General features: G+C 42.6%; 1 protein-coding gene across 3 annotated transcripts; it reads right to left on the reverse strand.

The window, feature by feature from the left end:
- Nucleotides 1-46: 46 nt before the first annotated feature.
- Nucleotides 47-24,170, reverse strand: LOC131104797 (aryl hydrocarbon receptor-like). 3 transcript variants are annotated; one of them, XM_058052325.2, is made up of 12 exons: nucleotides 23,574-24,170; nucleotides 22,369-22,556; nucleotides 19,043-19,140; nucleotides 18,473-18,562; nucleotides 17,470-17,593; nucleotides 17,044-17,162; nucleotides 15,058-15,260; nucleotides 14,877-14,986; nucleotides 13,535-13,676; nucleotides 12,134-13,469; nucleotides 10,619-10,775; nucleotides 47-108 (listed from the first exon to the last, which is right to left on the reverse strand). In XM_058052325.2, the coding sequence occupies exons 1-11, from the start codon at nucleotides 23,612-23,614 to the stop codon at nucleotides 10,626-10,628; spliced, it is 2,601 nt and encodes an 866-aa protein (XP_057908308.2). In that variant the 5' UTR covers nucleotides 23,615-24,170; the 3' UTR covers nucleotides 47-108; nucleotides 10,619-10,625. The 3 variants fall into 3 exon arrangements, with proteins under 3 accessions (XP_057908308.2, XP_078652587.1, XP_057908307.2); XM_058052324.2 differs by lacking the exon at nucleotides 47-108 and adding an exon at nucleotides 6,136-7,857 and having other exon boundaries at nucleotides 23,574-24,169; XM_078796461.1 differs by lacking the exon at nucleotides 47-108 and having other exon boundaries at nucleotides 6,133-10,775.
- Between the last annotated feature and the right edge of the window lie 1,957 nt (nucleotides 24,171-26,127).

Consider the following 26,127-nt stretch of genomic DNA (forward strand, 5'->3'; position numbering starts at 1 on the left):
GACCTTTAATATTATTGAAATGAAGAAGAAATGTCCATGCGTTTAATGTGCAATCGCCCCACGAGATGCCAGAGCTTTTAGGTCAGATGGATGTGTGAGCTTCAGCATCTTCCCGGAGAAGTCAATGAGTGGGTATGTTGGGAGAGAAAAAAAAGACAGAAAAACACTGAATTATTTAGTGGCACAACAAGCCATTTTTATCTTCATCTGTTGGAAGGGGTGTATGTCCATATGCCTTGGAACAACACAACACCAGACATCGCTTGCAGTTTGACTTGCGAATTTTACCAGAGATAAAAGGTTGATAGTAAATTGCATATTTTTACTTGGCTTCTTCCGTCTTCATATACCCATAAAGCACACACATTCCAATGTTTAGTAAGGAATAACGACACTTGTCATCTTAAAGTTCACCTGAAGCAACGAAGCACACTGAAAGGAACAAAAACACAATTATCTCCAAGTTCATTAGATAACTCCAAAGTTCCATTCAAAAGCATACCAAACTAACTGATCATTTAGACCAGGGGTCGGGAACCTTTTTGGCGAAGAGAGCCATGAAGGCCAGATATTTTAAAATGTGTATCTGTGAGAGCCATATACATTTTTTTTAAACATTGAATGCAATAAAATGTGTGCATTTTTATGTAAGACCAACAGTTTTAGATAATGGGCTCTAATTATGTAGACCAGGCACACTACCCCACGCCAATGGGGTGCGGCCAGCACACTTTCGTGAGTAGCGCAGTGTCTAATAATAAATCAAATACTTGTTGCCATTAATACAACTTCTGCTGCTGCATAGTTTTGCACCGTACTCCGTAGACGTATTTCATTCTTTTGGCCATCTACCATTACCCAGTAATAATCAAGTTTTGGTGTTTGACCTGGAAAATATCATCAGGAAAGATAGATATGGTTGGACGTATTGCAGCAGAATATAGATGGACGAATTAAAATGCATAAGAAAGTTGTTGATTTTGAATATTATTTTTAACAGTCATTTCTGTGATGGTTTACTTTAAAATGTTAGCAAAAATACATTTTTATTGTGGTAAGAAGTGCTTGAGAGCCAGATACAGTCATCAAAAGAGCCCTACCTGGCTCCCGAGCCATAGGTTCCCTACCTCTGATTTAGCAGATCGGCGTGACCCATTTAATGGCCGTATTTTTAAAACGGTCCTATCATCAAAGTATAAATTACAGCCGAACATGTAGCTGAAAGACATAGAGTTAGGAAAACCTTTTATTTGTTCGTTTTTCCTATTTTAAGATGCTTTTATGATACTTTGTTGATATTCACCCAAATGGCAAAGTAGTTCGGAATTGGGTTTGTAACGCCATTGAGTCGAATGAAATTGCTGCGTAACAATATTGAATCAAAACCTTGCTAATTATGCCTCAATGTTGAATTATATTGATATGTAAAAGTGTAAATGGAAATGTGAATTTCTGATCTCGGTCCAAGTGATTCATATTGATAATGCTGTACAAAATGTAGCATGAATTGTAGCATGATATCAATGTTGATCAAATGTTTAAGACCATAGCTTAAAGAAAACCTCAAGGCCAGTTTTGTAAACTTTCATTCCCAAATGTGCTCAATTGGATTTAGATCAGGGGAACAGGCAGGATGGCATAAAAAGAGCGATGATTGCCACATAGCCATCTACCGTTTGACGCCCCTGCACAACCTGAAGCTGCATTGAACAATTCTATTCTCATCAGGAAAATAAACCTTTCTTCCACTTTTCAGTGTCCCAGTTTTGGTGCGCTCATGCAAATGCAAAGACAAGGTCTTTGAGGATGTTTTGTTTTGTTCTTAAAAGCCTTCTCTTGCAGGTACCATCTGATGGTGAATGCCGCTAACCAAGGTTCCACTGCAGGAGGTGCTTGTGTGTGCAAGGAGGTCAAAGTTCAGACGTTAGAGAGAAGCGGAGCGGGGGTGCTGCTGCCCTAAAAGCCTCCCAGCTTGTTGACGCCGGCCATTAACACTCTGTTTAAAGCTTTATGACAGCGTACACGGCACGGCGCTCCACCGTGTGCACCTTTGTGTGACCTTGGTGTGCTCCTGGTATGTTGACGCGGCAATAAATGGAAAGGAAACCAGTGGTCCGCATCCTTAGTTTGGACTTCAAGCTGTTTGTTGGTGCCCTTTGTTGATGTGAAGAGCAACCACAAAGTGCACGCTTGTTCCGTTCGTCCCTGGCGGCTGCGTCCGGAGCGCAGCGTGGAGGAGGTGCAGGAGGATGTGTTTGTTGGGATGGATATAATGCACACTGACATGTCGCCCAGTGCAGAAAGGGGGGTGGGGGGCGTGGGGGTGCAGCCAGAGGAAGCAGGCTTCTTGAAAGAAAATCTGTCAGCCATCGATTTGACATCACCTTTACTCCGTTTCTTTGCCAATAATCACGATTCGGGAGTCAATTCGGTTTATGACTAAATGAAAAAGGTTTGTAAGGAATGTAATGGTCTGCCGACGTGCCTAAGAGCTTGTCGGGTGTCCTCCTGAGTGGCCTGAAAACAGGTCAGTGTGTCTGCACTGAAACTGTATATTCTTCCAGGCCTGAGTGGGTCTCAAGGATTATTTAATATTTCATATTTTCTTATGCAGCAGACACAAGTCTATTCAAAGTGTTTAATATGAGAGAGTAGACCGTCCGCAACCTGCATCAAGCCATAAGTCCAAGTACAGTGCTAGGTGTGAGCCACGATAAGGTCATACATGCAAACATATTTTACAGTAATCTTACTGCAATGTTCAGTGAGACACACAAGCACCAGATTTGACGGGTAGAAAAAAACATGCTTTCAAACACGCTTCAATTATCTCACAACAGACACAGGACCCATGCCGTAACCCATGCAAAGTTAAAACTCAACTCTAAACCCCCTCTTCCCCCCCACCATGTCACTTCCTGTCTGCCGCTCACTCGAAACACATTTACAGCAACACACACAAGCACATGTCGTCAATGTCTTCTTTTCTTACAGATTAATTAATATGAGTTTAAAAGTGACTATAGGGGTGTTACTTCCTGTGTAGAGAGCTCTAATCATGTTGAAACCTGTATTTAGAAGATGGTAAACAGGATTCATTATCCTCACAAGGGTCACGGGGGTGCTGGAGCCTATCCCAGCTCACTTCGGGCGAGAGGCAGGGTACACCCTGGACTGGTGGCCAGCCAATCACAGGGCACATATAGACAAACAACCATTCACACTCACATTCATACCTATGGACAATTTGGAGTCGCTAATTAACCTAGCATGTTTTTGGAATGTGGGAGGAAACCAGAGTACAAGGAGAAAACCCACACATGCACAGGGAGAACATGCAAACTCCACACAGAGATGTCCGAGGGTGGGATTGAACTCAGGTCTCCTAGCTGTGAAGCCTGCACGCTAACCACTCATCCGCCATGCAACAAAAATATTCAAATTCTTCCCCAATTCACTTATCATGGTTGGGTCTGGAACCAGTTAACCCTTCAAGTACAGTGAAGATGCCAGTGTCAGAAAAATGCTTCGGACTGTGGTTGTTGCCATGGTAATGTGGTAACATGAACATCTTGGCCTATCCCAGCGAGCTTTGCCGTGCGGCGGGATACGAGAGACGGGAGGTGGCCCACAGCTGGAGCGGGACACACAACATCTTGCTTGGATGATTGATCCCGTCACAAGTGCACAAAGTTAACCGTCTGAAGACTCCGGGAGAAAGAAAACTCTCATAAATCATTCCCGATGCGTCATTAAAGATGCAACGTCAGCAGCGTTCTGCACTTGGCAGGAGCCTCACCTGCTGCCAGCCTGCCCTGAAAAGTCATGTCCAATTATTATTACCTTTTCAGGGCGTGCCTTTTAGCACTTTCAATCTGATTTTGGTGAAATGAGACTGTGGTTGAACGGCATTTGATTCTATCCGGTGAAACCTTGAGCCTCTGGCAGTGACCTGCCTCTGCTATAAGTGTGTTTGTTTGTTTTGGGATGGATGTCAGTTTTCACACCTGCTGGTGCAAAAACTGTGGGGGTCGGGGATGGAGTGTTAGTCGCTTGTGCTAAAAGCATCCAAATCTGCAGATAGGTCAAAAAGACATGTGATGAAGCTGTGAAGGATGCCAGAGAAGGAAGGAAGTGTTAAATTTTTTTTTTTACCATAAAGTTGAATGACAAACTGCATTTTACAAAGGTCGGAAATGTGTAAAATGTAATCACAGAGCCTTCCAAAGTATCGTTTATAGGTAGAATATTTGCTATATTGTCTTACTGTTATGTCTTACTGTTGCAACAAGTGATTGGTTTTGTAAATATCACGTGCATGTGTGGGTGTGTTTCCTGTGAGTGTCCCTGAATGTACCCGTGTACCCGATGCACCGGAATGCACCATTCTTTAAAAAAGCTGCGCCGATTGCTAGATTTGCTTTAAGCCAGGGGTCGGGAACCTTTTTGGCGAAGAGAGTCATGAAGGCCAGATATTTTAAAATGTGTATCTGTGAGAGCCATATACATTTTTTTAAACATTGAATACAATAAAATGTGTGCATTTTTATGTAAGACCAACAGTTTTAGATAATGGGCTCTAATTACGTAGACCAGGCACACTACCCCACGGCAATGGGGTGTGGCCAGCACACTTTCGTGAGCAGCGCAGAGTCTAATAATAAATCAAATACTTGTTGCCATTAATACAACTTCTGCTGCTGCATAATTTTGCACCGTACTCCGTAGATGTATTTCATTCTTTTGGCCATCTTCGTCAGAAGGCTTGGTTCTGCAGCTTTAGCTATTTGACTAAAGGAGGAAAGTTTACATTTACATGTTATTTTGACATCTCAATGACCGAGGTAGACTACAGCATTACCCAGTAATAATCAAGTTTTGGTGTTTGACCTGGAAAATATCATCAGGAAAGATAGATATGGTTGGCCGTACTGCAGCAGAATATAGATGGACGAATTAAAATGCATAAGAAAGTTGTTGATTTTGAATATTATTTTAACAGTCATTTCTGTGATGGTTTACTTTAAAATGTTAGCAAAAATACATTTTTATTGTGGTAAGAAATGCTTGAGAGCCAGATACAGTCATCAAAAGAGCCCTACCTGGCTCCCGAGCCATAGGTTCCCTACCTCTGCTTTAAGCCAACACATTAAAGCTTCAATTGAATGTCGGAATGAATGGTAAACATTGAATATTCTGTCTGATTCCTATCATTTTTAACATTGTCATTAACTACCCGGTATCTCGGGGTTTGGTTCACAAGTGAGGGAAAGTTGGAGCATGAGATTGACAAGCAGAAGTCTGACCGGTGTGTGTCCCACCTAGTCCAGCGGCGATTACGACATGGATGAATGAGGATATTCACAGGCATGAAAACTGGAGCGTTTTTGTTAGCGTGAAGGCACTGAAAACGCTACGAGTAAGTACCGAAGTGTTCCAATTGAGACACAGCCTTTGTCTCAACTAACACTTCAATATGTATTCTGTGTGAGGGGCATCAACTTTGAGTGTACTGCGAGTGCTGTTGCAAATTGAATACCGTCGTTGTGCACTTACCAGAAACCCAACAATGAAAAGACAAAGAATCGACACGCATACTTAGATTAAATAAGATAAGAGATTAGATAAGTTGTCAGCTCCCAATCATAGCAATCAATTGTTACCATGGTAATATACAACACATATACAATTGTCGTGACAGGACGTGGGAAGGAGGACCTAAAGGCAGAATTGGCAGGCACCACAGGAGATAAGGTTCAACACGAGGCCGAGGGTCGGTACAAAGGAAGTCAGTCCACTAAGGCAAAGGTATCCAAGAACGAGTGGAAGAACAGACGAGGGTCAAAAACCAGGCGAGGCAATAACAAGGAACGCCACAACGAGACATGGGAGTACAAGAACTTGCAGCTAACAGGAGGAACTAGAGGGAATAAATAGGAAGAAGGAAATCAGGTGATGAGGAACACCGGAGCGCAATCAGGCAGGAGGCGGGTCTCCGAGTTGAAGGCGGGGTAGAAGGTGACAGGCACGACAGGCACGACAATACGGAATGACAAAATTCAGTGTTTGGGGCCAATAAATTCTGACCAGGTTGCGACAACAAGCAAGACTGACGTTTATATAAAGTCGATAAAATTTTAAGACCTTCCAAAATCATATTTTGTTTTTCCAATCATTTCTTTTATTGAAGTTTTACATGTGAAAGAAACATCAGACCAAAATGTTCTTCGACACAAATATTTCAGAAGAATGTTCATCGTGCACATCCAATGGACGTGCATTGACGTGTCTGTATGTATGATGTATACCTGTACAGGAAAGCTAAGCTAAGACATCCTTATACATCAGAGCCGAAATACAGTTTTACATGGAACCACATGGTCAGATATCATCTTGGGGATTTCTATTCACAGTCTTGACATATTCAACAAATGGTGTCCAAATTCCTTTCAGTATGTACACTACCGCTGAAAAGTTTGGGATCACTTGGAAATGTTTTTGGCCAGTCTGAGATCTGGCTTTTTCTTGGCAATCCTACCATGAAGTCCAGCATCCTGAAGTTGCCGCTTCACTGTTGATACTGACACTGGTGTTTGACGGGTACTATTTAGTGCAGCTGTCAGCTGACGTCCTGTGAGGCACCTTTGTCTTAAACTAAACACTCTGATATTTGTCTTCTGGCACAGTTGCACAGTGCATCGTTTTTCTGTCCTTGTTAGACCCAGTTTGTGCTGCTCTTTGAAGGGAGTAGTTAACAGAGATTTTTGTTTTAGTTTAGTTTAGATGGGTTTTCTAATAATCTATTAGCCTTATTAAATGATGAACTTACATCAGCAGCCATAAAAGGAGATTGATGCAGAGGACTGACAGTTGTTGATAGTAGGCCTCTATGCAAAAATGTAGATCCTTCTTTGAAAATCATCTGATTAATTTTAATTGTTCGTGAAATTGATAAAAATGTTTGTGAAATGGATAAAAATTGTTTGTGAAATGCATGAAAAAATGTTCTTTGTAAAACAAAGAAATTTGCAAGTGATCCCAAACGTTTGAGCGGTAGTGTATGTTATCGTTTCAAGCAGAAGCCGTGATCATCAACATCTGAGGTCTTAGAGTCTTTTTCATTCATTTCATTTCTGTAACCAATCAAAATCGGATTTTCAATGGTCATTTTAGGAGACCTTAAATTTAAATTATGAACTTTTTAAGACCGCAGGGATACCATGTTTACTATGAGATGTTCAGGTTATTTTTAAAGAAGTGCTGGTAAAACAACAATAACACACATTTAAATACACTCAACTATTGTTTGAGGCGCCTTGTGAAGTGATTTTTCATACAACAATACATGTCACATATACAAAAAGAAGTTGAGAAAAACCAGGAAGCAAAACATATAAATGCATGTCAATTTGGGGACATTCTGAGCCACTTGTGCGTTGACAGTGTGGAGTCGTTGCTAAATGCTGAGGCATGTAGATGTAGGCATGTAGGCATGCAGGCATGCAGAGATATCAGAATGAGAATATTGTCAGTGGAAAATTCCCTGCTCTGGAATATTTCTTAGTTCTGGAGGGGAATCCCATCCTCCCTTTGATTTAGCAAAAAGACCAAGAGCAAGAACTCTGTCAGCATCATCTTCTGTGCAGTACATGTGTAAGCCAGCGGCAAACAAGGCAGTAGCGTCTCCAGTCGGGAAATTAAAATGCTTTTCTCGTATCTGACATAACGGACCTGCTGTGATTGTGTTGGGAACATACGGTACATGTGCACAACGTTGCGGCAATCCTCAAGAGGCACAAATGCTGTCGATGTGAAGACGCCGTGTAAAGCACTATTTTGGTGACGAGCTGGCATAGTCTATAAATAGAGAATGCAGACAGGTAAATGCTCACCAGTCAATACAATACCTTCTAAATACATTTTTTAAACATTATTAAAGCTCTCTAGACATGACATAACACCCCTATAGTCACATTTATACTCATATTACCCAATATAGTAGACACAATAAGATTTTGGCCAATATTTCTGGCCATCACTGCATGTGTGTGTGTTACCTTTTACTTCATCATAGATGTCTACCAATCTACTACAAATTGTTACAGTATATGAAATATGGTTATTTTTAGTGCTTCATTGCCTGCATCCCATGTTGCAGTAATCTTTTCTGCCAAAAACAGGGTACGATAATCCCTTTTTATCATTGCTAACTGGTTCCACACCCAGCCGTGATAAGTGAATTTCCGCCAAGTAGGATTCCTTATTTATAAATTGAATATTTTCATCGTTCATCGTCATCAACCTGTTTACAACCTTCTAAGTGTCTCTTTTTTTACCATTATTAGAGAACTCTCAACAATGGTCACTGTAAAAGTCGTATTACCCAATATAGTACATATAATAACAGTAAATAAGACATATTAGACATACAAGAGCTCTTTGTTTTTTTCATGACAGCTACTTCCATCTCATCAATGAAACAATAGTCACGCCTTGATCTTTGAATGCGTCCTCTGAATGCCTTATATCTAAATTTTACCCATTTACCCATTTTTATGCTCGAAAATGCTTCCTTTAGGCCAAAATTGCATACTATTTACATAAATATTTGTATATTTTGACTAATAACAAGGCGTGGTAAACAAAACAATGATGGGGCCCAGAATTCCTGGTTGCACCCCTACTACTGGCTATATGAAAGAGGGAACCATAAAGTCACCTTCGTTTAGACAAAAACATATTTGACTTACTTTTTCAGGAGATAACCGGTGAAACTTACAGAGGATGTGACGTCTTCTTTAAGAAGACTTTGGATGCGAAAGTACATAGGTATCATGCAGTGGGGTTCCAAGTGAGAGAACAAATTTATATCACTCTCACAAACAGCAGGTACGTTCCACATGGCAGACATGTTCTATTACAGTGGAACCTTGGTAAGTGTCCGCCCCAGTTAGAGTGTTTTGCAGTAAACATTTCTGCACCGGTTTGTGTGCATGCTCCGGTTAGTGTACAATATGGCGTTCATCTTGTCGCGTTATTAACTCTTTCAATTGCAGCCATTTTTCAAGGCACACAGAATATTGTGTTCTTGGGCTATATTGACATGGTATATGCCAAAAGAAGATTAGACGTCATGCTTTTGTAATCAGTAGTGGAACATAGGTAAGTTTCAGCAAAATATCAGTTCTCAACAATCAAGACACAAAAACAGCTTTTTGTCAAAACAGACATTTCAAGGATAACTTTCACTTTGACATAAATTTAGCCGTATACTGTATATTTACCCAAAATGTCTGTAGAGTCATGCCACAACATAAACAACACAAAAAACGTCTGTTTTACATGAAAACAACAACATCCGTCGCGCAAAAATGCCTTTTCAAAAATGCCTTTTCAAAAATGCCTTTTCAAAAATGCCGGTGCGAAGCATGTATTTCATGGGACAGATACAGACCGTGCTCTCATAAAATGCACTTCTACCACCTTGTGTTTCTGCCGTGTTTTTGGCTTAAAACTGCACCAAGCGTGCTCTCTTCTCCTGTCCACTTCCATCATCCTCTCAATGTGCCAAAAAATACAAAAGACGTATAAATACATCTTTGGGAGCGAGCTGTCAGGTTGAAAAAAACGTATAAATACATCTTTGGTAGCAAACAAGTTCATGGACTGTGCGAGTCCAACTATGTTCTTCATGCATTTAAAAAACATGTTAGCATACTAATCGCTAGCTAAACATAATGGCAACCAGATCATTATAGTTCCACTTGAATCTATTCTAAGTGCATATAAATTGTGAATGAAAGGGATAAATGAAGACTTAATGTTACTTTTAGCTTCACTCAACACATGACTGTCCCCAAAGACACGCTGTGGCAGCGAGATCAACCACTCATTATACTCATTTTTCAGCCCTTTGTATTGAGTTGTGAACGCCTATAGAGCAGCTACACACGATAACAAGCACAGAAGGCTTTCCAGGTCTTCTAGAATCTGCACCCATTTCAGGTGTATTTCCTTGGATTTCCAAAACAATGCCTGATACCTGAGTCCTGAGTCAATGCTCCTTGCTAACACCGTGAAATCTGTGTAGCAGGGGGCGGGGTAGGGCTGCTGTCTGTTTTGGTGGGGGGTGGTGCCAACAGCTAGTGCTTACTGTCGGCACGCTATGATGCCACAAAGAGCCAGTGTTAGGAAAAACACTCTGAAACGAAGCGTTCTGGGCCATCACAAACTTTCACTAACATTCTGGACCTCCTGGAACAAATGAATGACACAAACTAAGGTTCCACTGTACTCTTTTTGCTGCTTCTTCTCTCCTTCTTAATGTTTTGAATTGCAAGCACGTGACTTAGTCCCTCCCCTTCCGCTGCATTGCTCAAAGAGTGACTTTATGGATTGTGAAGTGTTTTAGCCGCTTTGAGTGCAACATCCAGGTAATGACAGCGTCCTGCATTTTGCCATGCTTCTCAGCATGAACACATGTATACACTCACAAGACTAAGCGTCAGTAGGGAAGTGTGCCAATTGAGACACAACTTACTAAATACATAAAAAAACAAAGTAGTTTAGTTTCAACAAGGTAAATGCTTCATGTAAAATCTTAAAGAAATTGTCACACCTCCATATTAGAGGATAAATCCCGACTTCTGGGTGTCCATGAGTCCATCAGGACATGAGACTGCTACGTCGCTGGCCACCTCTCTGTTACCGTTGGACATGAGACAGGTTCTAATGTACGTGGCGTTGGCAACCTTGAGGAGGCAGCCATTTTCCATCTGAAAAACACAACCGACTGGTCATAATCAGAACAGACAATATCTTTTTACTTGAGCAGTGAAACTATTCAAACGTTTCTGAATTTAATGCGAGTGATTCTCCAGCTACTGAATCATTTGAGTCCTGACACCCACAATCGACACGCACAGGGACATGCAAGCATTACATTATTTACTGCGCCTACACTACGGCAATGGGGTGTGGCCAGCTCACTTTTTGTGACCAGCACAGTGTGGCGCATTGCGGCGCACCCACGCCCCGTCCCTCCCACACATGTCCACTGTTCCTGACAGTTACATTAAACGCAGCAACAGGCTAATCCAGGCATCGTGCTTGTGATCACTGAATGGCATTGAATATTGTGCATTTTGAGTGTATTAAGTATACAAGCTGAGATTGGCAGTACGCGGACTCAACATCTTAATTTTACCTTTTAAATCCTGCTTGCTACGAACATCAGCTCGTTTTCTGGAGTTGGATGAAAATACAAAGCTGACCCGAGAATAGCTTCTATGAAGAATTCATCATTAGGTAAATGATGATGTCAGTACGTCAGCGGAGCGATCATGCTTATGTCTGTCTGATGATGCAACTAATCACAGGCTAAACAGGACTGGCTTTCACGAACTGGAATGAATGAAATGAAAGATGAAAAATGATACATATCAACTAATATAAAGTCATACAGTACATGTAGATGCATGTTTACATACTGTACTTGAGATGAACAGGACCTGTCTTATTTACACAGCATGTCTGATCACATCATCACAGTTTACACTGAGCTGTGCCCGAGGCTTGTGTGTGCTGAGTTAGAGCGCTCTAGATTCAATGCTTTTGCTGATATGCGATGGCAAATCAAAGATAAAGCCTTTTGAAAGCCTTCCAATTAAGGGTGTGAGATGCAGACCAAACAACCTTAAACCAAGCTGGCAGCGTAAGTAATTTGGAGAGTTAGACTGACACAGGACAGAAGGCCCGAGTTGTTCACTTGGTATACGGCTAACAAGAATACACTAAAACTATTGCACAGATTTAGTGCTTGTGCATATACAACATATTTACTACTTTCACTTATACAGTATATACAACATTTACTCTCAGTAGAACTGTCAACCCTCTTACCCCCAGAATATGTTTGGCTGTTTGCAGCATGGAATGTACATCATTATCACTTTTAGTGCATTTTGCCAATGAGCATTGTTTGCACAATTTCACAATATGGCGATTAGTTTCATCCCCGCCTGGGGACCCCAAAAGTACCTTTGTTATACATATACTATATTGACATTTATTAATGATGGATGCAAGTTTGCATAACCTGCTAACATGTATGGAACATTACTGTATGTTGTACCTGACTGCAGGTATCCTGTGTGGTGGCGCTAAACAGACTATAGGCCTCGACTGAAGGTTGAGTCAGCGCCACCAACTTCTCCAACTCCAGCGCAGATCTCTGTAGGGGACCCGGGGCCAAAGCAGAACCTTGTTGCTTGTGTAAGTCCTGCCCCTGCCGTGTGTATGGCTCCACTATACTCTGGTAGTGACGCACATTGGCACCAGTCAGTGCTGATCTGCTTGCGAGTGATACGTTGGAGACGTTGCAATCCGCAGCGTCGACAAGCACATCAGGCAAAAGGAAAGTGTGTTTTTTGGGGCTAAAGGTTCTTTCCTGTGTCTGGACATATTCCTGTGGATATGGCTGTTGCTGGGCTTGGTGCGGCTCCAGCTGCAACTGCTGATCTGACTCCAAAGGTGAGGTCATATCTTTGCGCTCCCTGTTGAAATGTAATGTCCCGGCAAAAAGGTCGATGTTGTTGTCAGGACAGGGTTCCTCAGGCAGGTGCATCCAGTGGCTGTTCGGAATCCCAGAGAGGATGCTAGTATCTACACTTCCAGATGGAGACTGAAGCCCACCCACACTAGGCAGCTGCTGCATCTGCTGGGGTGTAACACTCTGCCCACAGGGAGACGGAGTGGAAGGGGTAGCTGGCACAAAGTGTGCCTGCACCTCTTGGGTAGCACTTTGGGAGGGGTTTGGTGGAAGGGTCGTTGGGCCAAATTGACCTATATTGCTGTAGTCTCCATTCTCCATCTCCATTGAGTCATGAATGTAGGAGAGGATTTCATTGTTCGCTGTTGAGACATGGCTGGGATCCACCTCAACCTGGATCATTCTCTCATCCAATAGCAAAAGTTCCAAGTCTTCAGCGTTCAGGCCCAGGTTCTCCAAAGCACTAAAGAGTTCACTGTTGGAGCAGGTCTCCTCTCCATCCAGAGATAGAGAGTCGAGGGTTGCCAGCAGTGGCTCACACGTGGACACTCTGCCATTGGATTTCACCGCCTCTCTATTAGCAAGCATCTGCCAGCTGTCCCCACATTGAGGAGTCTCACCTTGCTGGTCATTGAAAGTACTCCAATGGTAAGACTTGGGAGCCTCAGAATCTGGCTGGCAGTAAACAGACTCATCTTGGCTCATCATCACTTCCAGCAAAGACTTTGGGTGTTGATGCTCCGAGCCCTTCTTGTCCATTTTCCCCTTTTTAGACTTGTTGGCTTTGGCATTGTCGTGCACAGGCTCTGGAAATCCATAGAGTGGGTAACCGGTCTGGTAAAGAAGTGCCTCCCCTGTCGCAAAGGTGAAAGGAAGGTGCATGGAGCGTTTCCTCAGATGTTCCCCTCCTTCCTCTTCACTGTAGAGAGAGAAACAGTGTTTAAACAATTCCACTCTCTTTTCAAGCCGTTGCTGTGCACTTACACCAGGGGCCTCTGTGTCGCAATGATGTAGTCCGGTTTGCCATTCTTGTAGACGAGGCGGGCGTTGGCTTGGACCCACTTCCACCTGTTGTCCTTGGTGAGTAACCGGAAGACGGTGAGGCCGCTCTCTCCAGTCTTTATCACTAGAATCACATCAGACAAGAAACGGGCCATGTGCTCCTACAGTTTGCACGCACTTGTGTGTGTCTGTAATGCGGGTCACCTTTTTCTGTTGCTTTTAGAAGATAGCAATGGTATTGTTTTAAATATTGTCTTAAATTTGTTTGTTATTGTGGATGTCCTCTGTAGTGGTGTAGAACTGCACCGGGCTACATGGCCGAGACTTGTAGCTAAACAAGGCCATCCATATGGTATTCTTTTTTTATTCAACACATTGTCTTGATAGGAGCATCTAAATTGACATGATCCATAGATGTAGTTAGGTGCTGTACATTCATGGTTTGATTGATTTAGACAATGAAGTAAATATACAGAGTAAAAAGTTTCTTAATTTATACAGTGGATCAGTATAGCGAGTGAGCATTCACAGCCCCACATATGCACTAATTATTTGTCAAATTCTTTCCCCACTGAAAATAGACAGTTTTTTCACCCATCATCTTACATGATGAACATGACTAGTTCTGAGTACCTACACATTTTATCCTAATAAATGTGTGAGGCATATTTACGGGTTAAACCTGCATTGTGTCACGTTCTGGAGCTGAATCTAATCTAATAATATACAAAATACTGCAAATGTCGATAAGAAATTGGGGAAGAACGTCAATGTCAAGCCAGCTGGAGGGTTTGTGGAGTGCCAAAAATATAAATTTTTCAATTAGTTGTTTTTTTTTGCCATTTGTTGGTGGACATGGGATATTTTTCCGTATATTTCTGAAATGTTGCTTTATTTTTTAAATATAAATGTTAACAGGTATGGTTAAAGCTTTCATTTGCATGTCTATATTGTATTGTATGTTTTCAAATGCGTGCATACTTGTGTGTCTGTATGCATGACTACATGCATTCAGGGAGTGTGTTTTTGTGTGAGCTTGTCTGATAATGTGGGCACCATGGTTACAACAAACCAGGTCATCGGGTCCATCAGCTACAGTAAGTAGGACAAGTTGTTGAATTAGTAGCAAATGCTATGTGGTTATCATTGGGAAAATGCTACATGTGCATCTGTTAGGAAAACGAGGATTCTATGACTTTTCCACACTGAAAGGCGACAAAGAAATATTTAGTCTTTCATCACATAATGGGTTTACTGTAATTACATGACTATTTAATAATTAGCCTGTTTGTGACAAATGTGCTCAGCAAGGTTTTTAACTTACTTCTGACGTGATTCTCAGCACAGTACAGCATGTCAGCAGCATGGATGAACTGGTAACCCGAACCTCTAACACGCAGCTCTGCCTCAGTGTAACCCAGCACAATTTTCCCCCTGAAAAACACAAACACTCAGGATTCTTAATTGACTTCTTACATGAAAAATACGAGTGCAGAACCACGCACTTTGCATCACAGGCCATGGGAGTGAAGTCAAGCTTGTGTTTGGTCCTGAAGATCATGTTCTTTGTTCGGATTTCCAAGATGGCGGGGGGCTGCAGGGGAGTAGCAATGGCGAACAAAGCCAGCTGAAACCGGGTGCGCTCATTGCCGTGCTGCAGTTGGCTCTGACCACGAAGAAACTTCAGTCGACCCTGGATGCTCAGTGCCTGAACAAAGAGTTTGGAGGAACACCAACAACTGAGCAAATGAGTGCTACTGACTACTTTTCCCTACATCAAGTATCATTAGTCTTATTGTACTGCGGGGGGAGTACTATCTCAGTTTTAACACAGTGTGTTAAAACTCTTCTCTGTTAATAAAACCCCTTGGCCCTTTGGGAACCCGTTTATGTCGACACAGCTCGAACTAGCTGACTGACATGGACATAAGTGACTGTCGACACTTTGGTCAAAGAGATGGTGTTGAATGAAGTTGAGCCTTTTGAAAGTTTGAACTGTCAGCATACAGGGGGTCCACAGTCTCTGTTCCTGCAATCTGACACAAGTTATACTTGGGTCTTACAATTAAGAACTTCTACCTAAATTATACCTAAAATAACACCTATGTCACGTACACTGGACACAGAACACATGAATGACATATCAACTACAGTAATAAAAAGGTTACATACAAGAATGAAATGTATGTAACCTGTGAGTGTCTTGTACACTGGAAGTGGGCGTTGCAAGGGAGGGAAATAGAGGGAGAGAGGAATCATCAATGATGAGACCACTATGCTGCTCAGTTGTCCCTGTTCCTTTCATAGAAGCAGGTCCTTTCACATGTTCAAAGCTACTGTTTTTATCCTTGACCGTTACAGTGTTTGAGCAGCTTGGATTGGACCTGCAGCCAATGGTTTCTGAGCCTACTTTCGCGTTCCTTTTTATTTTCAATTTTTGATGCACTGCTATCAGAAGAGTTAAGCTTGGAAGAAACCACGAACGGAAATAAGTTAACTAAAAAGAACAATAGTGACGTAGTCATTCCTCTGTGTAGAGACGTGTAGTGCCGTCACATTCTTTGTCATTGCAGTCTTCAAAGTAGCGGTACACTTGATTGTCACAGCCATGCTGTGGTCTCACACCACTTGCTACAATTAAATGGAGTAAAAAAAAACTCCTCTACGACCACTGATGCTCCAGATAAACTTCCAAAGGTGTCTGTGTGACCTTAAGGCGTGACATCACTTTCTCTGTATAAATCAGCTGACATGACACGTCACAGGAACATCACGTGACCACTCTGATGCCAGCAAGCAGTCCAAACGGTCATATATGGAAAAGAACTTCTTGGTGTGTTTAAAAAATTGTCCTTTCCTGTGACGACCCCCGTCTCTGTTAGCTCTGCCTAATTGACCTTACTTAAGTGGGTTTAAGGGCCTGCAGCTGTGATGTCAGGAATCTGGTTCTGAATAGCAGGAGGGATTATGAAAAACAAAGCCATAGTGACCACCAGATACATGCAGAAACCTGGCTTACTGCTCACGCAAATGCTCTGGGAGGCAGGAGAGACAGAGTTCGAACCATGCGTCCTTCTGGTGAACTATGAACATGAAATCGCAGCACTGAGCCTCTGAACAAGGACAACAGGAGGGTTACATCCTTGTAGTGTGGGTAAATGATGAGAAAAACAGTTTCAGGATTAGTTCTCGACGGTCTTCAGGATCCAAACCCGTTCCGGTGGCAGCGACTGAACTAAACTGCAGCAGTGGGAGTGCAAATGGAAATACCGATGTCATCTACTGAAATGACATTTTCCTCATATCCCATCCGCACTGGGGAATGGGGGGGGGCGAAGGCCCTGTTCCCCATGACCCTGAAGCTCTTCTAAAGCAGATTACATGAGTAAATGGTGACTTCTGATCCCTGAGGGACTGACGTGACACACCAGGAATGAAAACATGCTTTCATGAAGAGACACTCAAAGTGACATTTACTCATAAAATCTCACCAAGAAGCCTGTGGAATTGTCCAGTAGACAGCGGAAGCGGCAGACAAAGCTTCTCTCCAAGAAGGAGGAATTTTCGGGTGGAAGCTCATCAGGGTTGTAGGAAGTTGGTTCGGCATCAGCTGGAGTGAATGTATCAACACAAATTAAATGACGCAGAAGAGAGACTGTCCTTGATCTGTGTGTGTGTGCACCAACTGTTGACATAATTGAAAGTGACGTGTGTATATTAAGAGTGGGTGTGTGTTCGGATGTGTCGAGGTTTGAGCTAAAGTTCTCCTCTCACTGAATGCCAATTCGATTCCTCTGAAGCAAAAAGAAAAACAACTCGCTGATTCATGATTTTGTTGTTGAATCGGAGGAGTTATTAACAGGAAAAATGAAGGCAAAGCATTGAAATCTTGCTGAGTCAAATGGAGGCTACTAGACCTGCTACAGCCTCCAAAGAGGATTCAGTGCTGGGAAGGTTGAGCGACCAGTGCAGGTTCCTTCTGAACTCTTGCTGGTCTTCTGTGTGGATCAGCTCAAACACACTCTGATGCATCACATCCGTCTGGCAAGAAAACACCACACAAGGAGGTTGAAAAAAAAAATACAGATATATATATTTATTTTTTAAATACATATATTTCTGGGGCTCTGGTCCAAATGCAAACGTTTGCCCTTAAAAATGTCTGAAGTGGAAACTTCAGTCTGTTATTATCTTATTTTATTTCTGCATTGACGTTCCACAGATGGCACCTGGGCCACATGTTTGACACTCATGCATGTCTTGCCAGCAAAGCGAGGAGCTGCCAGGCATAAGAGGAGTGTGCCCCAGCTCCGCCTGTCTCTGTTGTGTGTCGCAGTGTGGAAGCTTTAAAGCTTTCACACCGGCATTGCACTGCTACTAGAATCAGAAGTGGAGATCTTTGCGGCAAATACTTCATCTTTGTTGAATGGGTGTATTTAAATATCAAATAAATGCATGACACAAGTCACACTTCCTGTCTCTCACTTTTAATGCACACCCCTACTTGTTAAATATAGCAACCATGCAACTGTCAACACCCATCTCCTATATGTTTGGGGTGTGTTATGGAGCAGAGTTATGGTCGCCACAGTATGCCCTCAGGTCAGACACATATTCCAGACAGCTCTGGAGCTTCAAGTGTTGAATGATGGAAAAAAACATCCACACGTCACTCGCTGACGCTGGGGACACCAAGGTAGGTTAGATTGCAGGGTGTGTACAGCACTCAATGTGCAGTTCCGATAACCCTTGCACTGCTGTCACTTGCAAGATCCCATGATATGAGATCTTGAGACACCCCTACTTATTCATGGCCACTTTGGCCATTTGCAGATGGTCTTGGTAGCCCGCGATTAATGGGCATCAACCGTATACACTGAGGCGCTTCACATGCTGCAAAAGGTTGTCAAAATAGCATACCTGATGGAAGCCTAGGTAATCCTGGATGGTTTGAGAGCAGTAAAAGATGATTCCCTCAGATGTGATCACCAGGACAAAGCCACTCAAAGCCTGCAGAGACAACAGGGGATGATCAGAGCACTGCTGAGGACATCTGAAAGTTGTGGTGTGGTTATTATGTTATTGTACAGTGTGTTGTAGTTATTGAGAGAGTGTGCATCATTACAAAGATGGTACTGTAAACAAAAGGGCACATGAGAAAAAAAATTTGCACCTTTTTTCTGCACTCGTTGTTACGTTCTCATTAGGTCTATATTATTTTGCCTTTTCCTCCTCTGTATTTTTTTTTCCACAGAGCTTCTCAGGCGGGAGGCGGTTCCTCTAGGCACACTTGATTTTGATTACTGCTCAGCTACTTAGGCTCACTGCTGACAGCTGATGGATGCTGGTTTATTCCTCTGTGTCTCCCATGACACTAGCCTTGTGGCATTCTACTTTCATCCACCTTCAACTACTTCTACTTGTAGTTGTGAATCACACACTTTTGAGCCGCAGAGGAGTGGTAAATACTGAAACCTATTTACTATTTACCTGAAGCAGCAGTTCCCCCTCAGGCATGCAGCTTGCTGTATGTTCCGACACCTTATCACCATGGCGGTCAACACTAGATGGACATCTTTTCAACGCCACTGGAGAAGGAGCAAGAGAAGGGGAAGGATGATGGGTAATTAGGACAATGAAAACGCAGGTTTTCTGTGGAAAAACGTCAAAAGCCCAGCTGTTCCAAACATAATCCTTCTCACGAGCACATAGAATAGCGATGTTTCAATTAGAGTCACATTGTACTATACAGTAAGGTAGCCCATAGTACTTAAAGGGGCTCCTATATGACCCCAAACACAAAACCCCTGAGGCCATTAATGTGCCTCAGAGCCTGGGGATGAAAACCGTACAAGCGGGTCGAATCTGCTGAAAACAAAGAGCTTTTCTGGTGCCGCAAAGGAGACATTGACAGAAGGGGAAGTCAGCAGGCTGGGGACAATACGGGTGGAAGGTTAAATGGCTTCGTCGCATCACATCTATTTGTAATTGTACATGGCCTTCATTTTTTTCCTATTACCAATGCAAATTTCATTAAAGGCTGCTCACTAAACAATGGAAAACTTAAACGGATAATTTGGAGTTTTGAAAATGAAGTTGTATGACACCCTCATAAGCAGTAAAGTCCGTCAACAGCAACTCACTCCCCACTTGGTGTCCTGAGCCGGGTTCTGGTGGTATTTCAGTGCAGAGGAAAGTAGTTCCAGCCAGTTGCTGGGGACAGTTAAGTAAAGAGTTTGGCTTCTCAAAAACAATATGCGTTTAAAAGCATAAGACATTTGCATCACACAAATGCCTACCAGAAAAACAATGAGATCACACAAATCGCCCGGTGGTGTGCTCCTCCCTGCCCCCCCACCTGTTAGATGACCACTAACTTTGGGTTTATATTAATTTGGTCAGTCAAGAGCCTAACCAATGATTTGATTCAGTGAAATGACAAGCTTCATCTTAATCTTTAGTTGCAGACCTAAAATAAACTTTAACATACTGCACAGACATCTCATGAAAATAAGCACATCCTGCACATTTCAGCGAGGCAGTCATCGTCTTGGAGGTGTGTTTGGGCTCATTATCATGTGCTAATTATCATTAACGTGTTATCCAAAGTGAAGGATCATGCTCTACTCTAGAATGTCGCAGTGAGTAGATGCTGAAAATTAACTTAATGAACCATAGCTCCCTAGTGCTGGCAGTACTCGTGCAACCCCACACCAATAAGGGGTGTGGTGCTGCTACTATTAAAGAAGATATACTATGGTAAAAAAATGGCTGCTGAAATGTTCGAGGTGTGCTGAGTGAAGTAACCCGAAACTGAAGCACGACAGAACCAACAGTGTCTATACCTGGAAGACCGATTTGCAAGCAGCAAAACAGCTTCAGCTGATTTGATGCGACAGTAGGAGTCAAAAGTTGAAACATGGGCATTTGTGCCCCCCACCCCACTCCGTTTCTTAAAAAAAAGTCTGCAAAACGGCGTGAGTGGATTATCCTGCCATGTTTTTATTCTCCAAAGCTTTCATCTCCTCCTCCTAACTGCACACTGCAGTGCCAGCGCCTCCTCAGACCTACATTACTGTGTAGCTCAGACTTTGGGAGGGAGGTCACATCATGGCCACAGGCAAACTCATTGACCTACAATCCATTAAAGGCCGCATTCAGACACTGCAATGAGTTGGGGGTCTTCCAGAGGTCATGTACATGTGCTGGAGAAAGATAGAAAGAAGTGGGGGCTGACTCGGGCTGGGTGATATGGCCCAGTAATCGTACCTATTGCCAATAATATTTATTATATTATACATTGTATTATAGATCATAATATCAAGGATTATGAGTATTTCACATTGATCAAAAAGTTACATCATGAGCATCTTCAGTAATGTTAAGTAACTGCTCCACATACAGTATGCATTTTCAAAAATGTACTAAGTAATAAATAAATGACCGCTGTTTCACGATTGAAATTGATCTTTTTGACCTAAATGAAGCATTAAAAAGGCTTAATGAAAGAAAATACAAATATAAGGCAATCAAAAGACATGATATGATGTGTAATACAGTATCTCTGACTTGTGTGTGCCTTTAAGAAGTCTGGCATACTGGCTGTGACATCACTAGCTAGAGTTGACTGTTAGCTGAGTGCTACCATCATGTCAGCAGTGGAGAGCGTGGCCGACAGCAGCTCCTGTGTGAATGTTCACCGCATGTGTTCCTTGCTTCCTAATGTATCGATTGAAGTGCATCATGAGTTTCTCATTACCCACAAACAGTGACAGTAGAGTAGTATTCCACACTGGTCTGTAGTAGTGTCAGTAACATTACACTGATGAGCCAATAGGCACCTGGAAAACTAACATTTGGGTATCTTCTTTATGTCTAAGATGGATTTTTTTCTATTATCATTCATTCATTTTCTACTGCTTATCCTCATGAGGGTCGGGGGTGCTGGAGCCTATCCCAGATGTCTTCAGGAGAGAGGCGGGGTACACCCTGGACTGGTGGCCAGCAAATCACAGGGCACATATAAACAATTTGAAATCACCAATTAACCTAGCATGTTTTTGGACTGTGGGAGGTAACCGGAGTTTATTATCATATTTATTTTCATGTGTACTATATACGGTAAGACAAGTGTAAAAGTGCCTATATGGGTGATATTTTATGTCTACAGGGTTCTAATGACGGTAAAAACCATATTAAAAGGTCATAAACATGTCCAATTATTAATATGAAATCCTACTTTGCGGGAATTAATTAATCATGGTCGGGCCTGGAACTATTTATTTATTTTCTACCGTTAATCCTCACGAGGATTGCAGGGGTGCTGGAGCCTATCCCAGCCGTCTTGGGCCGAGAGGCGGGGTACACTCTGGACTGGTGGCCAGCCAATCACAGGGCACATATAGACAAACAACCATTCACACTCACATTCATACCTATGGACAATGGGAGGAAACCGGAGTCCCTGGAGAAAACCCACTCATGCACGAGGAAAACATGCAAACTCCACACAGAGATTGCAGAGGGTGGGACTGAACTCGGGTCTCCTAGCATTGATGTCTGTGCGCTAACCAATCGACCGCCGTGCAGTCAGCCTAGAACTAATAAACCCCAATTAATGATGATCATACTTGCGTATTGCATATTTCATCACTGACACACGGCTTAAAATTTAAAATCTTCCCAATCTTGCTTAGGCATGGTACCGCTCCATTGTTAGAACATGCTTTCATGCCTCCACCTACCTCCTGGCCTGGTTCAAATGTGATGTGTGTATTTTCACAGTAGGTTGAGTCCAAAAGAGTAGGATTCCCTACCTGAGAAGAAGCCCTTAGTGCGGAGGTAGCTGACACTGAGCCTCAGGATGGACAGTTTGTCCAAGCTGGAGATGACATCCTCAGGGAAGGGAAGCAACCTGGCCAGCCTGTCCAGCTCCATGTTCAGACGATCACGGTGACGTTTGGATGGGTTGGACTTGGCCCCTTCAGCCGGGATCAATTTGGCTCTGGATTTGAGATGACACAGTGGAACAGTGGTTGGGAGTCACTGTCGTAGCATATCTTAACCCACGGTGATTGATTTTTGTGGGGTTTGTGGATTAAAATGTAAAGAAAATCACAGTGGCCCCCTCGCACCCTACATTTTTTTCTATATGCAACATATGTAAAGCTGTATTATAACGTTCTGCGGTTATATTGCTAGAAGACAAATTGAAAATGTGACTTTGTTGTTATTTATTTGAATTATTTAGTATCTCACAAACTAGTGGTGGACACCACTACAGATTGATAAGTTAAACTTGAAAATGTTCAAGATCATGGACTGATTTCGTGCTTTTGCCTTTGATTAGCTGATCATGATTACAACCAGAATAAAACACAAAACAGCAATGTAAAGATAGTAACAAAATAACACAAATGGACCCTTATCCCCCTTGTACCAGTATAGTTACTCCAGACTCCATTCACTGTGCAACATTAAGGCTCTAAGTGCAATATATTAAGTTCAAAGTGAAGTATTTCTATAATGCCTCATATTAAATCACTAGCAAGATCTCATAGTGTACTATAGACTGGTCATATATTTCATCTCATTTCATATTATCTGCAAACTGTATTTGTATATAACTATGGGTAAAATTGTTGATTTGTTAATACTTGGGTTGTTTATATTTATATTGTGTAGTTTGTACTTTGTACTGCTTAACTGATTCTGTACTCTAGCTGCTGTGCAATGCAAATTTCCCCACTGAGGGGCGAATAAAGGCATATCTTATCTTATCCTATTCCCCCTTTTTTTAAACAATTGTTAAAGGGGGGAAAACCCTCTTTCAAATTCTGTGTTTTTTTGCCTCCTGCGTCCATAAACTTATTCCCTGAGTTTGTAAACAACAACAAAAATATCCTCCCATCAAGCTAGCATGGAATGTTTTAATAGCTTCACGTGCAGCGCAATTAAATCTCGGTTACTCACAATGACAGGATATGAACAAACATTTTACCCTCATGAATAAACATTTTACCCTTTCTGAACCGGTTTTCTTCTCTTGCGTCCAGCGTACATGTTGGCTCCCGTTTATTCCCAGCCGAGCGGCTCATCCATGAAGTCGAACCAACCCAGAAGAAAAGCCAGCCTCGTAGCCGGGACCACGAGCACGTTATCGGCTAGCGTTCAATACAAACACCCCGGCACCAGGCGCCATTTCAAATGTCACATTGACAACTAAGAGTAGACACGACTATTTTACATGATGACATGTAAGTATACCTGTCCCGGATATACTGTATGCTAAATCACTTCCTTTCAGTACCCCCCCTCCTCCAAGGCGGACTTTAAACTTCCTAAAAGCCACGTCCAAGTTCAGTTCGCTGCCTCCATCCACCGGTTCCCCTCCCAACTACCATCTCCCTGTCCCGCTCAAGTGCACTGATGAGATGTCTGGTTCCAGCATTCGCGAAGGGGGTGGGTGGATCCTGGGGGGTGGAAAGCAGCACATTAAAACGTCAATACATGTTTAACCTCATGCCCTACAGACCCATTTCTTAAAAAATAGCATAGCATTGCAGTTTAATGTGACATTACCTTTGTTGCTTGTCCTATGTTAATTCATTTTAAAATATAGTTCAACTGTAATATATAAATATAACAACATTAAACCATTAGAATTGTTAAATGGGTTTGAAATTACCGCTATTGGCAAAAAAATAAGCTTTTGGAAATGAGCTAGCTTACCTGACATTTTGGAAAAGCCATATATTCCAGAATAGTCACGACTGTCACATGACCTATATGTTTTTTCCACCTTTTTGACCTATAAATGTAGTTAGAATGTTGTTAAATCTTGTGTTAAACGATGCCAAAGTTTCAGATAATGAGGTTTGCATATTTGGAAGTGAGCCCTGAAAGACGCCCAGTTTCAGAAGGCATGGTAAAACTTCCACTTTGTGATGTCACAGAGGAGCAGACCTCTTTATATGGGCATGGCTGTAAGCCAGATAAGCTCTCTGTCCTTCCGCAAGCTCTGCTACTGTTTACGAAACAAGCAGAAGGCAGAAATTATTGTATTTGGTGATTCCCAGCATTTCACACGGGACTGGTTTTGTGAACATGAATATGAAATATCTGTCAAATATGTTTTGCTAGAGCCAGAAATGGTGCGCCTTCGCTGGGAAAAGTGCATTAATGAATTAATGTCGGACATACTGTACATCCACGCGGAGCCCTCACGTCCGGCTTCTGAGCTCCAACGGCGCTTCTGAGCTCTCTTCCTCGGGCAGGTGAGGTTGCCACACGTCCATCTTCTCTTGAGCTCCATCACACCGGCGGTGCTACGCTACTGCTTTTCAATTAGCTTTCAAATCCGCTTTCACTACAAGTGATAACTCAAACATCAAAGTACAGTTCAGTCATGTCAAGTTAGTTGTAGTGGGAGATTTTCTTGAGTAATGGAGTGTAATTCAAATAAAAGAGCCCCGAGAGCCTGGAGGAAATACTAATACCCAAGTACTTCCTATTTGCAGGAGAGGAAGGATGCTTGGGCTATGGGGCCCCATGAGTCTTGGCTTAGTGGGAGTAATTTAGATTTGGACCAATTTATTGTGTGAGGTGATCCCATTGGTGGTTGCTATGGCTCTAGGTGAGGTGATCCCATTGGTAGTTACTATGGTTCTAGGTGAGGTGATCCCATTGGTGGTTGCTATGGCTCTAGGTGAGGTGATCCCATTGGTAGTTACTATGGTTCTAGGTGAGGTGAGCCCATTGGTGGTTACTATGGTTCTAGGTGAGGTGATCCCATTGGTGGTTACTATGGCTCTAGGTAAGGTGATCCCATTGGTGGCTACTTTGGCTTTAGGTGAGGTGATCCCATTGGTGGTTACTATGGCTCTAGGTGAGGTGATCCATTGATGGTTACTATGGCTCTAGGTGAGGTGATCCCATTGGTGGTTACTATGGCTCTAGGTGAGGTGATCCCATTGGTGGTTACTATGGCTCTAGGTGAGGTGATCCCATTGGTGGTTACTTTGGCTCTAGGTGAGGTGATCCCATTGGTGGTTACTTTGGCTCAAGGTGAGGTGATCCCATTGGTGGTTACTATAGCTCTAGGTGAGGTGATCCCATTGGTGGTTACTTTGGCTCTAGGTGAGGTGATCCCATTGGTGGTTACATTGGTGGTTACTATGGCTCTAGGTGAGGTGATCCCATTGGTGTTCACTATGGCTCTAGGTGAGGTGATCCATTGGTGGTTACTATGGCTCTAGGTGAGGTGATCCCATTGGTGTTTACTATGGCTCTAGGTGAGGTGATCCATTAGTGGTTACTATGGCTCTAGGTGAGGTGATCCCATTGGTGGTTACTATAGCTCTAGGTGAGGTGATCCCATTGGTGGTTACTTTGGCTCTAGGTGAGGTGATCCCATTGGTGGTTACTATGGCTCTAGGTGAGGTGATCCCATTGGTGTTTACTATGGCTCTAGGTGAGGTGATCCATTGGTGGTTACTATGGCTCTAGGTGAGGTGATCCCATTGGTGGTTACCATGGCTCTAGGTGAGGTGATCCATTGTGATCCAGTGATAATG

Source organism: Doryrhamphus excisus, linkage group LG15 (genome assembly GCF_037039965.1).
Source record: "Doryrhamphus excisus strain RoL-2023G ecotype Guam linkage group LG15, RoL_Dexc_Guam_v1.1, whole genome shotgun sequence".
Taxonomy (NCBI): Eukaryota; Metazoa; Chordata; class Actinopteri; order Syngnathiformes; family Syngnathidae; genus Doryrhamphus; species Doryrhamphus excisus.